The sequence below is a fragment of the Dipodomys spectabilis genome, unplaced genomic scaffold (genome assembly GCF_019054845.1).
Source record: "Dipodomys spectabilis isolate Male_0828 unplaced genomic scaffold, ASM1905484v1 ptg000737l, whole genome shotgun sequence".
In the NCBI taxonomy this organism is placed as follows: Eukaryota; Metazoa; Chordata; class Mammalia; order Rodentia; family Heteromyidae; genus Dipodomys; species Dipodomys spectabilis.
Genome location: NW_024871414.1, coordinates 40,233 through 58,274, shown reverse-complemented (window position 1 = coordinate 58,274; position 18,042 = coordinate 40,233). Strand labels below are relative to the sequence as shown.

Sequence of the window (18,042 nt, the reverse complement as noted above, 5' to 3'; positions counted from 1 at the left end):
TGCATTTTTTAAAACATGAGTGGTAGATAAATACTTTCGGTGAACTCTCATCGCTCCTTAACTTAGCATTCATTTCATCCTCCAAGTTCTTAAAGGGGCCAGGTATGGAAAGTGCTGGGGGACATAGAAGACACATAAACAGAATGGAAATCAGATTCTAAGTGACACCTCCTGGACTTGAAGGAAGTGTGACGAGCAAAGGAAATACAGAGAACAGATGTGCTGCTGCTTTTGGAAGGGAACAGAGGATGCCAGAGATTGCTCCAGACAAATGAAGACTTTGGAATTTGAAGTCGCCATGTGGATAGACAGAGACAAGATTACCCAAAGACTTGCTAAAGCCAGGAAGCAGCAAGCGGAAAGAACAGGTCCTATATTCCTCAGTGGCTATGATGTGGGAGAGGAGGAAGAGAAACACTGCGGTGCTGAAGTGCAGAGATGGGGTCTTGAAGGGTCTCAAAGGCCAGCCTAGGAACAACACCCTGTTGGTTTGGTGTGTGGCAGTGACAGGAGATCACAGTGGGGGGTCTCGCATCAGTCCAGCTTTCACTAAAGCAGTCAGGAGGATAGAGAGAAGCAGAGCATTTAAGGCCATGTGGCCGTTCATGACAAGGAAGTGGAAGTGTAGCTCAACCTTGAGCAAAAAAAAAAAAAAATCCAAGTGAGAATAAGAGGCCCTGAGTTCAAGCCCCGGTACTGGCACACACATTAAATAAAAGAAACTGGCATCAGCTGGGCAGGTAAGTGTGCAGAGAGAATGGGAGAGTGATGGATTGAAAAAGGGGGCTCCTTAGGGGCTGGGAAGGTGGCTCAGTGGTAGAGCACTTGCCTTGCATGCCTGAGGTCCTGGGTTCGATTCCTCAGACCACATAAGCAAAAAGAAAAAAAAAGCCGGAAGTGGCGCTGTGGCTCAAGTGGTAGAGTGCTAGCCTTGAGCTGAGGGACAGCGCCCAGGTCCAGAGTTCAGGCCCCACGACCAGACCCAAAAGGGGGCTCCTTAAGAAATCTAGAGGGAGTGGCCCTGTGGCTCAAGTGGTAGAATGCTAGCCTTGAGCTGAAAAGCTGAGGGACAGCGTCCAGGCCCAGAGTTCAAGCCCCATGACCAACAAAAATAAATAAATACATACATATATAAATAAATAACTGGTGCTAATTCCAAGCCAGGGACTTAGCTGGGTACTGGTGGCTCACGCCTCTAATCTTAGCTACTCAGGAGGCTGAGATCTGAAGATCACAGGTTCAAGCCAGCCTGGGCATGAAAGTCCGTGAGACTCTTATCTCCAAAACCAGAAGTGGCACTGTGGTTCAAGTGGTAGAGCGTTAGCCTTGAGCTGAAGAGCTGAGGGACAGCACCCAGGCCCAGAGTTCAAGACCCATGACTGACAAAAAAGAAAAACAAAAAAGAAAAAAGAAATCCAGAAAGGAGAGCTATATGGGTCAAGACTTGGCACCTCCAAACAAATGGAAATTTGTTTGCCAAGGTGATAATAGTCTCAAGTCATGTTGGTTATGGATGTGAGTTCTCTTTTTCCTCATTCTTTGAGAATTTTTTCCCATTGACGGACCACCCCCCCCCCTTTCTCCCCCAAAATCAATCATCCCCAAGGTGAATGGCTGGCACAGGTCTTCCTGTATGTCCTAGAAAGTGAGATGCATGAGGGTCATTTAGCCCCATGCTTCCTCTTCCTCCCGCTCCTTCCCCCCAACTCACAGTAAGTAGGTTGATCAAATCCATGTTAGGTTCTAAGTGGTGAGAGGCATTCTGCAATGAGACCAGTTCACTTAGGGTCACGGAAAGCTGGTGCATTTTCACAATGTTTACTTTGTTTTCTTCCATCCAGTCTGGGAAAATGACATGGACTGCTATCAAGTCTTTCAAGTGGACTCCAAGGATAGGGATTTTGAAGCCATCACAGTCAGCAAAGGCCTTGCGGTAATTGCAGTAATTGCCATTGGAGGAGACCAACTCGGTCATTTCATTCCAGTTCTGGGAACAGATGGAAAAGTAGACATTTCCAATAACCTTCTCTTCTGCCCACTTCCCGCTTCGCCTGCCATCCCACCAGCCCTGCAACGTGTGGCTAGCAAATTCCTCAGCTACTGTGAGAAGTATCAATTGCACCAATGTTGATGCAGGAAAATATTAACCAGGAAAAAGAAAATTAGAAATATGTATTAGGTCTGCCTAATGAATTGGATAGCCTGTTTTATCTTGCTACAAAACAGAACTAACCACCACCTCTGTCTACTCAGTAGGGATGCTGGGATATTAAAGAGTATCATGTGTACTTAGTAACTGCAATTCAGGAGACTATCACAATCCACAGAGTTAAGCATGGAACATGTTACAATTTCCTAGTTATTCCAAGAACATTGCATTTCAGATATTACTTGAAGGTTGGCATAGGACACTATTGGGCAGGAAAAGTCACACTAAGATTTGAGATAGCTGTAGTTCTGACTCTGTACTAACTATAAGGCTGAACTTGAACAAATCAATCACACTTGATATGGTGGGGAGAGCGTAGTTTCTTTTCTATCAGAAAGAGGAATTCAAGGAGATCATTTTGAAAGACAAACTAGTAATTCCAATCTTTTGTGAGCCTCTGTCAGAGTCTTAGTCTTTACAACATTTAAACTCTCTTTTTTGCTTTTTTATTTGAAATTTAGTACAAAGCTAAAAGAAAGCAGAACACATAATGAGTCATATTATACTTGGAATGAGTACAGAGTTTGAGGTTCAACAGTAGTACTTCTGTGCCTAACATCCTCTTGTTTATATGCATAAGCCCTAGTTGGTTTTTTAACAGCAACCAGGCCATCCTAATAGATCCCAGTGGAGGTGGAGATGGAGCTGGTTGTTTCTATAAGACCAGTAATTCCATCCCTTTGGTTTATGATTGGTTCAGGAACAAAGGACTAAGCCATTTATATGCCATCTTTCTCTAGCAACTGCTATTGGTCCAGGATGGATGTGTCTAAAAACAAGGTCTGTAATTGCCTGGGAGCAGTCTGTCTTACAGAGTAAACACTAAGTAAATACTTGTTAGTAGTTCCAACTAAAATACCTTCATTTTATGTAAAAAAATATGCTTCTTTTCTAGCTAGATTCAGCTGATGTGGCTTTTCTTTTTTCTTTTGTGGTTGGTTGTGGGGCTTGAACTCAGAGCCTGGGTACTGTCCTTGAGTACATAAGCTCAAGGCTGGCGGTTAATTGGAGATAAGAGTTGCATGGCTTTCCTGCCCAAGCTGGCTTCAAAATGAAATTTTCAGATCTCACCCTCCTGAGTAGCTAGAATCCAATACCTATAGGTATGAACCACTGTGGCCAGATTGAGGTGGCTATTCTTATTTGTGTAACCTACCATTGTTTAAGAGGAAAATAGTCCCTCTCCAGGAATGTTGGGTAGGAGCACACTTTAAGCGATTTACAAATATTTACTTAGAATTAGGACCAAAATTCACAGTACCTTCGTAACCTCTGAGGAAAGATGAGAATGGGTCTCTTTGAGGCGTGAAATGGAGCTGTGACTGAGGCCTCCCACCACGGCCATCAGTGTATTAAAATTCTTGAGCTGAAGGAGTTTCTACAATAAAAATATTAACACCAACACATTGTAAGGATCTCTTAATTGCTCTGAATGTTTCGAACTACAAACGAATGCAGGCATAACTTTGTAAATGAAAACTTAAAAAAACATCATTGATGTGTCTTAAACTGAAAGCACAAATAGAATCCTTTAGAAAAATAACTATGTTAAACACTCTGGGTATTTATTTTAAAAAGCAATCTTGTTATTCAAGAGAAGTATGATTTTTTGTTATTATTTATTGTAGTTTGATTTTTTGTTTTGTATATTTATATGCTTATTTGTTTTTGACTGTCCTAGGTCTGAACTTAGGGCTGTGTACTTGCTCAAGCACTCTGCCATTTGGACTACATCTCCAGCCCAAGAAGTATGATTTGTCCATTAGATATCTATGAATAGTTTAACCAGATTTCCTCAATATTTTTCCAATGAAGTGAATGATTATTCAGAATCCCAAGATCCCCATCTGTTTCTAAGACATACCTTTGCAACATTGATAAACTTTATGATGACCTCTGCCCTTTGCTGGGGTGTTGGTTTGCTAAGAACCATCAACTGGACCCACTTAGAGATTCCATTAAATAAACCAATAGATCTCTCCAGGGTTGGGTTGTTCTCCAGGCAGCCATGGATGACATAGCTTTGATAATCAGTAAACTGGTAAAGGAAAATTCACAGATCCTGAGTTATAATTGGGCTTTTGCAAAATTTGAAATTTTACATTTTCATAGAAGATGTGAGACATTCTTTCCCTTTTCCTCCCTCCCTCCCTCCCTCCCTCCCTCCCCCCTCCTTCCCTCCCTCCCTCCCTCCCTCCTTCCCTCCCTCCCTCCCTTCCTTCCTTCCTTCCTTCCCTCCATTTTTATCTCCTCTCTTTCTTTCTCCCTCCTCTCTCCCTACCCTCCCCTCTCTCCCTCTGGTCTAGCAATGTAGCTCAGGCTTGCTTCAAACTGCAATCATCTTTCCTCCATCTCCCAAGTGCTGTGATTTACATGTGTGTACCAACTATGGGCAGCCCATGAGCTTTCTTTCATAGCAACATCATGATTTCTTTTAATTCATATGCATGATGACACCCATGTATTTGATACATATTCACCATTAACAGGTTATTTTACTGTATCTCAATCTTGAGTTCAAGACCCAGCCCTGGCAGAGAGAGGGAAAGGGGGAGAAAGAAGGAGAGGAAGAGAGAGATGGGGAGGGGAGATAAAATATCAGCTGAGGAAGGACGATTTGTTGGCAGAACAGATTCTCAGAAAGTTAGTGTGAATGTCAGGAAATATACCTAAGCCTTTTATCATGTACACAGTACAGGGGAACACACACACACACACACACACACACACACACACACACACACACACACACACACACACACACACACACACACACACACACACACACACACCCCACCAGCCCGGGTCTGCTTGGAAGAAATGGTCAGGATCCTGTGCAAGTAGGACTACTTAGTGAAAGAATCAACCTTTTAGAATTTCAGGCTTCTCATCAACAGGGCCTTCTTTGCCACCAATAAAGCAATTCATTTCAAGAAATACCTTCCCTAGAGCTGGATGAAGCAAAGCAAAACAGCTGGCTGACTGTGAACCAAGGTGAAAATATCATCATAACATACTTGGTATAGAGGGAGAAGGCAACAAAGTTGGGAACACAATCCAGGAAGAAAGGAGGAAGAAAAAGGGGGTGTAGAAAAGGAATGAAGCAATAGGAAGATGAAGAGGGAAGAAAGGTCTTAGATCTCTCTCCTTGCATGATGAGATCCTCCTCAAAACCTACAATTCCTAATTTTGTACTTGTGCTCCTAATTAGGCATTTATGCAAAATCCAACATAAGCACATTTTTCTTCCCTCCAAAATGAACTCACCCAACTAGACACATTCACTGGGGAGAAAAGTCAACGAGCTAAATAAACCTTGAATGGTTAAATCTCCATTGAGTATTTAGAAAAAAATCATGCTTTAATTCTATGAAAGGACACATTGAAAACAGCGACAGAAATATAGCTCCTGAGCCATAAAATAAAGGCAGGCTAATATTTATCTTTGGTTAAAAGGGATTGTTCCTGTGAATTAAGGGCACTTTTCTAGCAAAGCATAGTGACAGAGCCTGCCAACACTTCGGAGTATGAAAATGCAGCTCTTGGGAAAGTTGGCATGATGGTTGTTGTCCTTGGAAGAATAAATGTCAAGTTCCTTACTGCGATCCTTCTAAAAGATTTATGCTCCAGAAAAGTGAGGTGTTCAGCCAACTCAATGGGCTCCAGATGGTCAAACAGCAGACAGGCCTTTCCCTTTTTGGATACTTTTTTCCTCTGTGTAACTCTTCTCATCCAGTCATAGGAAGGACTGTAAAAGCAGAGGGAGGTTGGTCAGCGTGCTGAAAATCCGTTTCACTCGATGGAAGTTATTAACCTACTGACTCTGTAACTCTTGGTCCGCTGCCAGGGGCTTGTGCACAAAATACATGCCCTTGTCCTTCATATTTGAAGAGAAAAACCACTGACCCCCATTGCCAACAGAACATAAACTTGGAGTTGTTTTTCCAGACGGGGTAGGCTTGCACTGATCCACCCAAAATCTCTGACTTGGTTTTCCTGGTGACCAAACAAGATCTGGATGATAAAGGAGAGGTCATAGAAATGTGGGAGTTGATCAGCAGATGGTGACTTAAGGCATATTGGAAACTACTAGAAGTTATGGTTCTCAGATTTCAGCATAATAGGAATTACCTGAGAAACTTGTTACAGAAGCAAAGGTTTGGACCTACCTTGCCAGAGATTCTAATTCACTGAGAAAGAACCTGAATAGTGTATACTGTAAACAGTTATCAAATCACACATTGTTGATCATTTCTTTTGGCAGGGGGAGGAGAGGGGGAGGGAAAAGGGAGCTGTGCTGGGGATTTCACTTCTAGTGTCATCACTCAAAGAAATATTTGAAATAAAGGGAATATAATCTGAATGCCTAAGGCAAAAGAACATACATTTTACAAGATTGATAAGCATACTTGATCATCCAGTTGCTTTCTCAACCCAAAGTTACATAGCAAATTTGAAAAAAAAAGTCTAATCAGTGACAGGAAACCAGTTCCCAATAACTGACCTACCAAGTTCACGTTACAACTCCAGGCATATTTGTTAGTCTCAAGCCAGCCTCAAAAGCTCCAGGGTACTGTGCTTCTCTAATTTGAATGAACATAAGAACCACCTGGGCATCTCATTAAAGTATAGACTACCATTCAGCAGGTTAAGGGTGGAGCCAAGGATTCTGCATTTTTAATGAGCCAATTCTGGTATGGAGTCTCCACAGCACGGAGATCATAACTAGATTCAGATTCACTAACTAAGCACTGAGCATCTATTATCTGCCAAGTGCTTTCACATGCTATACTTTGGGGATGCTTATAATAATCCCATAAGAAAGGCATTATCCCATTTGACAAATAAACTGCCACGTGGAGAGATAAGTATATTCAGAACAGCTATGTTCACTGCAGCCAGGCTGTCCTCTAATTCTGGAATAACATGAGCTTAAGCCAAGTGAGGGTCACCACCACAACCCCTCAAAAGCTGTGGACTCATCAAGTGTGAAAGAGTCGCCCCTCTTACATGCTGGATATGTCGATGAGGCTGACGTGTTTTTCATAGCCTAGTTGACTAGCCACTTCCCGGAACTCCTCAGTCATACGAATCAAACCCAGATCCAAGTTAAACTCCGCAGGAAACGTCAGAATCCAGTACCTGCAAGGTATAAAAGTGCTTTTGAACAGCTGAAAGATTTCAAGCTGGACCTCTATAGAAACTGCCATACCATGTTATGGACAACAATGAACACTGAATCCAGGACTGACTGTACTTCCAAGTAGCCATGGCCAGATATTCCAGATTCTAGTCTCTCTCTGCCCTCCTTCAGTCCAGAGCCAGGTTCCATCATTTCAACTTTGAGAATCATCTTGATGCTGTGTAGGACAGGCAGCTGAGAGGAATTGCTTTCCAGTTCATGACAAGTAATGAGTGTGTGGACAGGGAGTGGAAAAAATTACATTCACCCTCTTCAAGAGGTGTTTTTGTTCCCTGATTACATTCATCTCTAGTCCAGAAGGTAAATTCTAACCCATCCCTAACCCCTAGTAATCAAGGAGGACTAATTTTAACAAAGTTGGTCAAAGAAGGCATCCCTGCTGCTTGGAGAAGAGCAAATTGCCAACAATTCCAGAATGAGTGACTATAGTTAATGCTACAAGTCCATGAAAATCTGTAAGTCTATTGAAATCTGTATATCCATTTACCTCATGAAGTAGCAGATCTTTAATCGAAACTCATCACAGCTTTCTCCACTGGCATTTCGATACGTGCACAAGTTAAGGAAAAGTTCTGCACACTGCTCTTTGCCCATCCCTGCATCTTTTCCATACACACATTGCTAACACAGGGGACATACTTGACATATGGGTTACAGGTGGAGAACCTCTAATTCAAACGTTTGAAATTCAAAATGTTTCGGCCTCTGAAACTTTAGGGCCACCAATAATGTCCCCATGCCCAACAATGACTCTCCTCACTCTACATGATGGGCAACAGTCAAAACACATCCTGGGAATGTGGCTTAGTGATAGAGTGCTCGCCTAGCATTCGTGAAGCCCTGGGTTCAATTCCTCAGTACCACAAACACAGAAAAAGCCAGAAGTGGTGCTGTGGTTCAAGTGGTAGAGTGCTAGCCTTGAGCAAAAGAAGCTCAGGGACAGTGCCCAGGCCCTGAGTTCAACCTCCATGACTGGAAAAAAAAGAAAAAAAGAAAAGAAGATCTCAGGCAACATACATAAAATGCATTTGAAGTACAAATGAATTTCACTTTAAGAATTGAGTCCAATCTCATTATGCATATGCAATGGTCTAAAATTACAAAAAAAATCCATGCTGTGATGCATACTGATCTGAAACATTTTGGAGAAGTGATCATGTGTACATAGACCCTCACATGGGGAAAGAAATGAGCTCTGACCATGAAGTAATTAAAACTTGAACTGTTAGTGCTCTTATATGTATTTTGGTGGGGGCTGGTGTCTGGAAGATAAGCTACTTAAAGAGTTGGTTTTACCTTCTTAAACACTAACCCATAGCTGCCAACTATAATTAAAAAGTACATTGCCAATTGTATCTACTGAAAATGGATAGTAAGGGGCTGGGAAGGTGGCTCAGTGGTACAGTGCTTGCCTTTCATGCATGAGGCCCTGGGTTCGATTCCTCAGCACCACATAAGCAAAAAGAAAAAAGCCGGAAGTGGCGCTGTGGCTCAAGTGGTAGAGCACTAGCCTTGAGCTGAAGAGCTGAGAGACAGCGCCCAGGCCCAGACTTGGCCCCATGACCAGACCCAAAAAAAAAAAAATGAAAATGGGTAGTATGTAGAAGCACCATTTTTACAAATAAAAAAGTTTTTTTTTTTGTATTTAGGACTAGTACCTTACCTATGTAACCTAATTTGTTTTATATATGAGAATGTCATTTTCAGGTACATAAATATAAAAGTTGTGGTTTATTCTTAAGACTACTTATTATCTTAAAAAATATATATAATTGTATTGTTATTATTAAGGTGTAATACAGAGGGGTTACCATTTCAGGTAACCCATACATCTCTCATTTAGACAACATTACTCCTTCCTTCATTTTCCCCCTGCCCACAAGTTGTATATTGATTATCTTTTTAATAATTATTTATTGAACCCCTACAAAATGCTAGCACAATGGATATGAAGTGTACGTTTTCTTCTAAAGAGAGGAAAATTTAAAGAATGTAAAGAATGTTGACTCAGGGGCTCTCTCCAAGTTTTATACAACTCCAACATTCCCATATGAAGATTTTAATATGCTCTATTAACAGTGGACATAGTAAGAGTAAGAATTCTTGGGGTAAGAGCCAGGTGTTGGTGGCTCACGCCTGTAATCCTAGCTACTCAGGAGGCTGAGATCTGAGGATCAAGGTTCAAAGCCAGCCTGGGCAGGAAACTCTGTGAGACTCTTATCTCCAATAAACCACCAGAAAACCGGAAGTGGTACTGTAGCTCAAGTGGTAGGGCCCTAGCCTTGAGCTGAAGAGCTGAGGGACAGCGCCCAGGCTCAGAGTTCAAGCCCCACGACCGACAAAAAAAAAAAAATCTTGGGGTTAGGTTTGGAACATGAGGAGTGATAGGGCCACGTGGATCAATTCCTTCCATTTTCCCTACTCTCTACTTTGAACAGCAAGTGCTACTGGAGATATGCTCACTTCGAGGACCTGGGTTCAAGGCCATTATTCCTGAACATCTGCTCTGGCTCTGATGTTCTAGGGAGGATAGGAAGGAAGACATAGAAAGTGGAGAGTGGAGAAACCTGAACCAAAGCAGGCGGATCTCCACTTAGCCCAGGAAGCCTAGACAAGCCCTAAAAACTGTCAATGAACCTTCTCCTTCCCCCTGTCTTTTTTTTTTTTGTCGGTCGTGGGGCTTGAACTCTGGGCCTGGGCGCTGTCCCTCAGCTCTTCAGCTCAAGGCGAGCGCTCTACCACTTGAGCTACAGCGCCACTTCCGGTTTTCTGGTGGTTTATTGGAGATAGGAGTCTCATGGTCTCTCCTGCCCGGGCTGGCTTTGAACCGCGATCCTCAGATCTCAGCCTCCTGAGTAGCTAGGATTACAGGCGTGAGCCACCAGCGCCCGACTCTTCCCCCTGTCTTGTAGGGATTTTTACTCATCTACACAGCCCTTGGACTTGAAGAAGGAAGAGACCACTGGAAGTAAGTATCAGAGACTGCACAATAAATATTAAATCTCAAGGGAAAAGATGAGACTGCATGCATTGGCAACCATTAGACGTTCAATCACTTTTCCCTTTTCCTTTTTTCCCTTCGTCTTTTCTCTTATTTCACTTATATTTTATTCTCAAACTAAGAATGGAGCCCAGAGAGTTGTCTGTGCCAGGCAAGTGTTCTAACACTGAGCTACATCCCCACTCCATGTGGATATTTTTCTTCTCATATCAGAAGAAATTCTAAAATCAGCATCAATCAACAAAGTACAATACAACTAGCAGGGTGTTTATGGAGTCTTGCCAGCAAGGGAAGATCAAAACTTGTGTTTGTGTCTGAGCTAGTGCATATTATTTTAGCCAGCATCTCCATCTACATAGGCAGGGTCCTCTGTGCCCACAGTTTGGTCATTATGGAAAGAGTAAGTTAGGTCTTAGATCAGTGTCCAATATTCTTCCCTTGAACTAACAATTGACATGTTTAAGACAAGTTACCAAACACTCAACATGCAGCTCCTGTTTTGTTTCACATTATCCTGATTATATTCAAGTACAGCCAAAACATTCAGCGGGTAATCAGCTATTTGGGCCATCATCCAGAAGTTTCATCTAGACATCTATATATTCTCAAAAGAGTTGGATAACTGACTAAAGACTTTATTCATCTTAACTCACTGGCTTTGGATAGGCTCTCTAAAATACAGAGCTTGATTTATGACAATAAAAATTACATAGTAGTTGAAAAGATATATGCAGAGAAGTTTTCCTGCCAATTCGGTGGAAGATAAATACCATCGGTGCATCAGTAGAACTATTCTTGGCAAATAGCTATTATTCAGCTCTCCATTGTCATCTGTGAAAAATAAAGTGAGAATTAAAAGACAACAGTGCTAATATCACTAGAAAAAAATGCCAGCTTTTTCCCTTAAAATTGTCTTAAAATCATACAAAGGGGTTTGAAGTCAATGTGTCTAGTTATGAGCACAATTATCCTGATCAATGTCACCCCTTTCTTCCTTCTCCTTCATGTCTCTCTCAACCCCATTCCAAAAATATTTTCATAAACTAAATTAGCTTTAAACTCCTACTTCTGTGGGTTCCCTTTACTCGATAAGGTGGGTTGGGCTGTTTGTAGCTGTTACGTTCATCAAATAACAGTAGGGGATACCCAGGAAAATTTGAATATGATGTTAAAGAATGAGTGCTTTTGTCAGTGTAAGTCTGGCCTGAGTATTTAGGGCACATATTTTAAAATGTTTATATATAATTAAAACTTAATTGATCACTCTATAATTGGTCTGCAATATTGTGCTGGCTTACATCAGATTTTATTTCTTTGTTTCTTTCTTTCTTTATTTATTTATTGGTGGTCCTAGGGCTTGAACTCTGGGTCTGGGTGTTGTCCCTGAGCTTCTTTGGCTCAAAGTTAGCACTCTACCACTTAAGCCACAGCACCACTTCTGGCTTTTTGTGAGTAGTTTATTGGAGATAAGAATCTCATAAAGAGGGCTGGGAAGGTGGCTCAGTGGTAGAGCGCTTGCCTTGCATGCATGAGACCCTGGGTTCGATTCCTCAGCACCACATAAGTAAGAAGAAAAAAGCTGGAAGTGGCATTGTGGCTCAAGGGGTAGAGCGCTAGCCTTGAGCTGAAGAGCCGAGGGACAGCACCCAGGCCCATAGTTCAGGCCCCATGACCGGACCCAAAAAAAAAAAAAAGAATCTCACAAAGAGTCTCACGGACTTTCTTGCCTGGGCTGGCTTCAAACTGTCATCCTCAGATCTCATCCTCTTAAGTGGTTAGGATTAAAGGTATAGCTATCAGCACCCAGCCTTAAGTCAAAGTATTTAAGGGATCAATTAAATGAATTATTCTTGTGTGATTCTATTTATGCAAGGAATATTTTAACAACGGGGTACACATAAGCAACATAAGAAGTACATAGTTGCAAAGAAATAATTCAGCAAGAGCTATAAGACATATACAGAAGGATTAAGTCTGAAGACATATAATTATCACACCAGAATATACAATGTGCCCATAAACAACCTGTAGTTGAATTGAGAAAAGCAATTGTATCAGTATGAAAGGGGAAAGGTTCATACCAAACATCTCAATGCAGGTGCTCAGCAGTTCATCTAATGTTGCTGCTTTCCCAAGGCCGCTGGACCCCATGGTTATTTCCTGTTGTCAAAAAACTGGAGACATTTTCAACATCAGAGAGATCATCTCCATAATCCCATGAATCAGTGACTTTTGTGCCAGTGACTTTTGTGCCAGTGACTTTTGTGCCTAGTGGTAACTTTTTGTTCTTAGTTGTGCTTCAAGAAAACACTGAATAAACAAAAAAAGTTATCAGACTAATGGAAATTGAAGCATTGTTTCTCACCTGGAAAAAAAAATGACTTCCACTTACTGTATCTTTCTATACAAAAAGAACAGAACCTAAGGGGCTGAGATTGTGTTAAGTCTCATGAGAGTAAAATGACAAACTGTCCCCAAGGGTGTGTGTGTTTTGAGACACACCCATTTCCTGTCTCATAGCTGAAATGGTTTTGAAAGAATATCTTACAATTGCTTCATTGTCTTCCCCTGTCCCCTTTTCAATACTAATTCTGGGGCTTGAACTCAAACCCTCTTGTTTAGACTTTCCCACTCAAGATTGGCGCTCTGCTACTTGATTTACACCTTTACTTCTGGCTTTCTGTTAGTGAATGGAAAGTAACAGTCTCTCAGATTTGTCTGCCCAGGCTAGCTTGCAAACTTATATCCTCAGTTCTCAGCTTCCTGAGTTACTAGGATTATAGGCTTGAACCACTGCTTCATAGTCTTAGTAATATGGCATTCAAGAATATTATAAATGTTATTTGGTTCAAGATTATTACATGGATGTATGAGGAGATGAATTTTTTAATACAGATATATTTATAAGCAGTATCCTCAGTGATTATTAAATGTTCAACAAATGTAAACAAAAATTGTATTTGCCTCAATTTGCTAAAAGTAACAGTAGTAGTAGTAAAATTATCAATAAGTTATTGAACAACCACATAAAACACTATGGGCAATGTTTTCTATATATATATAACCCAACTTGACCTTCACAATAATGCTATCATGGAATTCTTATTCCCCTTTCACCTGAACTGGTAGGATTCACAGAGATTTAGCACTATATTTTTAAAAAATCATATATATATATAATTAAAAAAATCATATTACTCAATGGACATTATGTTGAAATGCCTACACAACTTCTAGGCAGGGATGGAAGGGAAAAACTGGAAGAGAGTGAAGGAAGGGGTGACATTGTTTAAAAAGAAGTGTAGCCGGGCACAGGTGGCTCTGTCCTGTAAGCCTCGCTACTCAGGAGGCTGAGATCTGAGAAAGAGAAATTTTGGTGAGTCTGTACTAGGCATGCAACTCTGAAAATATATATATATATATATTATTCCTGTCAATTCAGTCTATACAAAATATATTTTTGTGTCTGAGGTACCATTCTTAGAAGACAAAAGAAGGATTATTTCCAACACTCAGTCACAATAACAGAACCACTGGATTTTTGAAAGGGAATTCTTTTTTTTAATTATTATTTTTATTTGAAACTTGTGAAAGAGAATTCTGAAAGTCACCTAGAACCAACTCTTTCACATGTCTCAGGAAGTTACCTTATTGGCAGGGCCTTTTCTGACCACCACACCTACCTCCCAGAGGTTCCCCCTCCAACCTCTCTTCCTGGATTTATTTTTCTTCATAATACTTATCACCATCTGACTTACTCTATATTTTATTTATTAATTTGTACCTTTCTAGAACTGTAAACCTAAGACCTGTGATCGAAAGGTGTTTCCCCTGGTGCATGTTGAATGCCTGAGATTGTGCTTTTCACACAGAAGAAAATAAAAAAGGACTGGCTAGTGGATTGATGGAGAAATGAGTAAAATAAACCATGTCCAATTTTGTTTCTGAATATGGGTATATTAGTGTGAGTTCTAGAGGTGCCATAAATTTTTTGAAGGTTTTTTAAGTTTGATTCACTTATTTAAATCAGCTTTAAATAAGTATCTTTAGAACAGACATTCTGTCAGCTTTCTAGATTATAATAGGATCTGTCCACAGTGATAAGAACTTTGGGCTCCATCAAGATATCTCAGGGGCTGGGAATGTGGCTTAGTGGTAGATTGCTTGCCTAGCATGCATGAAGCCTTGGGTTCGATTCCTCAGTACCACATAAACAGAAAAAGCCAGAAGTGGTGCTGTGGCTCAAGCAGTAGAGTGCTAGCCTTGAGCAAAAGAAGCTCAAGGACAGTGCCCAGACCCCAAGTTCAAATCCTGGGACTGGCAAAAAAAATAAATTAAAAAAAAAAAAAAATATATATATATATATATATATACATATATATTTCAGGCAGCAGCACTTCCCTGATTTCACTGTTGTAAACTCTATCCATGTACTTAAAGGTCAAGACTGAACAACGAACAAGTTTTGTTGCTTTTCTAAGTATACAAACCCTAAAACGTTGTCACCCATTGAACAATAAATGTTCATTGTAAAGCCTGGGTTAGTTTATTTGGCTTTTCAAGTCAAAACCAAACTGATTCCTCTGAGCTGTTTTGGGAAGAAGTTGACCTTCCAACAAGAGGTTAGAGATAAGCCAGTATTAAAGACCTGATCAGAGTTTGGGGTTCTGTTTGTGATGAGCCAGGTGGGGTGGGCTATTAGGTTGCCAACAGTAACCTGATGCTTCTGCCATCAGGAGCTCCCTTGACAGTCTGTTGCCTTGTAGTTACCTGAGATCATATTGCATAGGTGTGGACTTTATTGTGTCTACAGCTGCCTTTTCAAAAACAAAGCTTCTTCATTGTGAAAGCAGCCTGCATTTAATATTTAAAATGGACCAGGAAAGGAAAAAAGTTGCCTAGTAACTCATCATCTAGAAAAAATAACCCTTATTACTATCAGAGTATGGTTATTTTAAATTTTATATGAATATTTTAAAAATAATTTACAATGGTTAAAAATATTTACTGTTGTTTTCACACAAATAGATTTCCAGGTTTAAAAGGAAGTGAGGGGCAGTTACCATTACTGGGAAGTATGAGGAGAGGGAAGTCTACAGAAATGGATTGTTCAACTTCAACCATAAGTACTTTGGAAAACCTGAAAGAAAAACAAAAGAATAGAAATCAAGAACCCACATATGTTAAACAAAGAATCTGTACTGTGTTACAGTTCTCAAAGGCATTTCTTAAGGTGTTTGAGACTGGGTCCAAACTTTCCCATAAAATCAATAAACAATAGAAAATAGTCAAAGTAGAAATTTGGTGACATATTTTTAATCAGTTAGCTTTATTTTTTGAATAAAATTGTCTTTGAAAAACACATGTGTGCTAAAGCCAAATTTTAGGTACATAATGTAAAATACTACTTTAGTTCACTCCTGATGGCCTCAACATAAATGTCAATGCTATTTTAATTCAGGTTGTTTAGTCTCCCATAGTTTAGGACTTAACTGTATTGTTGACTGCTCATATTACTTCTAAGAGGGACACTCTCCATTTAAAGGAACCACAGGGTATGATTAAGCATGATGTGTTCATGTAACAAAGACTTTTATTAAGAAGGTGTGTGAAGACAGTCATTCAAAAAAAAATCAAAATCACAATCCTAATTCTAGAAGTGGTGACGGGTAACAATTCCATGCAAATATTCATTAACAGTTATAATTCAACACCAGGGCTTTTGGCTTGGAAACTTTCAATTAAAAAAATGGGTTTCACTTATTTGCAATAACTAGTATATATCTGAGTCAAGCACAAAAGGTCAGATAAGTTGATATTAGAGAAATGAACCCTAAGATATGTATTCAAATGTTTTTTTTCTTTCATGGGATTGTTTCTAACACATTTATAAGATTATTTCTTTGTTGCTTTGTATGTCCCTCCCCCACAGTATAACCCCTGCTTTCACTGTATTTGATGTTGTTATAATTTGTGGAGGGGAAGGGGAAAAACAAATCATTTAAATAGGGATACAGGTGGACCCATTGCAATAATGAGACATACAAGTCATTATGTCGAAAACGAACTTTACAACTTTGGTGTGGGGTGGGGGGAGGAGGAGGAGGATGGGACGGGAAGGGGAAACAAAGGAGGAGGCTACAATGCTTGATAAGAAATGTACTCATTATCTTGCCCATGTAATTGTACAGTATTTTCACAATAAAAAAATGAGTTTCAGAATTATAACCACATGGGCAAAGTTTAAATTGCATTGGAGTAAAATACCATCAATGCAGCATGTTTTAGTAGATTATTTAGAGGGTTAGTAAAGTAAAATAAAATGTACACACTCGAGCCTGTGGAATGTTACATTCAAGGAAGGGAATCTCCTTCACTTTTAGATAGTTAAGGCTTTATTTTTCCCTTTAGATATTTAATACTTTTTAAGTTGAATATTTAAGGTGAAGTAGAGAAGCCATTTATAGAAGTGTCAGAAAGAGAGATGGTAGGGAAGGGAAAAAGAACCTGAAGGAAAAATTACTGTTGCACTAGGCTTTATGGAGTGGGTAGGTGGCCTCCACAGCAATGAACTTTCAGGAATGGAAGCTGGGTAAAGACTGTCAAGTTGTAGATGAAGTTTCCAGATGGTGTCTAGAAATCATGCCAAATTGACAGTGAAGGTTTCTCCTGGCTCTGGGATTGTAGGATTTATAAGGCAGAATGCTGGCTCTAGGAACTATGTAAGAAGCCCTTTGTAAATGATACTGGCCATATTCGAACTTCCAAAGACTGTCTTGTGTGTAGCTTTATCTCCATTCCCAGAAAAAGAAAAACGAAGACCCTTGAAGATTCTCCTCTGTAAGCAGTAGAAACTAACTTCATACCTAAATGACCCAGTACATGTTTCTTTACAGTCAACTGGCCTTCATATGGCAAAGAGTCTCTAAGTGCCTAAATCCTTTGTGAAACAAGAGGTAATTAGTATAAACCTTTAAGTCTTGAATTCAATAAAAAAAAGCATTTATCATGAAAGTGAAAGATATTTGATAAATACATTGGGTGTGAGACACTAAGCAAGGTACTAGAGTGTCTGCTAGCGGGTGTTGGAGTGGTCAAGAGGAAGAGTAGTCTGTTGACAAGACACAATTCTTGCATTTATTCTACACCAAAGACCAAAGACGTGGAGAGATAATGATAATAAAATGTCCTCTGTACCACAGAGGAGGTAGTGGGGGAGGGGGCAGTTTAGTCTAGAAGTTAGAGGAGATTTAGCCAAGCAATGACCCAGTGAGAAGATGAAAAAGAAAAGAAATTGAAAGCCGTTGAAGGACTGAAGTGTTGAAGGTAGCAAGTGATGACACCAAAGAGGTAGGAGGCGCAATTCCTAATAAATATAAAGCTGTGAGCGAGTACGAGCTTGATCTGAGGGGCAATGGAAAACCATTCATTGTTCCAAAGATGAATAGAAAAAAAAAAGGGCATAACCTCTTGGATTTTTCTTTTCTTTTTTTCCTTTCTTTTATTTCCTGTTTTTTTCTCTTTTTCTTTTTTCTTTTCTTTTCTTTCTTCTTCTTCTTCTTTTTTTTTTTTTTCTGATCCTGGGGTTTGAACTCTGAGTCTAGGCTCTGTCCCTGATCTCCTTTTTGC

The 18,042-nt window shown here is 40.1% G+C and overlaps 1 protein-coding gene across 3 annotated transcripts in view; it reads right to left on the bottom strand.

Annotated features, from left to right (window-relative positions):
* Positions 1-12,720, bottom strand: part of Rasgrp3 (RAS guanyl releasing protein 3) — a 45,356-nt gene extending 32,636 nt beyond the window's left edge. For all 3 annotated transcript variants that reach the window (XM_042672634.1, XM_042672635.1, XM_042672633.1), the window contains exons 1-8: positions 12,495-12,720; positions 11,142-11,244; positions 7,900-7,962; positions 7,220-7,351; positions 5,810-5,957; positions 4,074-4,247; positions 3,471-3,587; positions 1,712-1,987 (exon numbers count right to left, since the gene is read on the bottom strand). In XM_042672634.1, coding sequence (XP_042528568.1) covers positions 1,712-1,987; positions 3,471-3,587; positions 4,074-4,247; positions 5,810-5,957; positions 7,220-7,351; positions 7,900-7,962; positions 11,142-11,244; positions 12,495-12,564 — 1,083 coding nt within the window. In that variant the 5' untranslated portion in view covers positions 12,565-12,720. The remainder of the gene's footprint in view (positions 1-1,711; positions 1,988-3,470; positions 3,588-4,073; positions 4,248-5,809; positions 5,958-7,219; positions 7,352-7,899; positions 7,963-11,141; positions 11,245-12,494) is intronic.
* Positions 12,721-18,042: the final 5,322 nt, after the last annotated feature.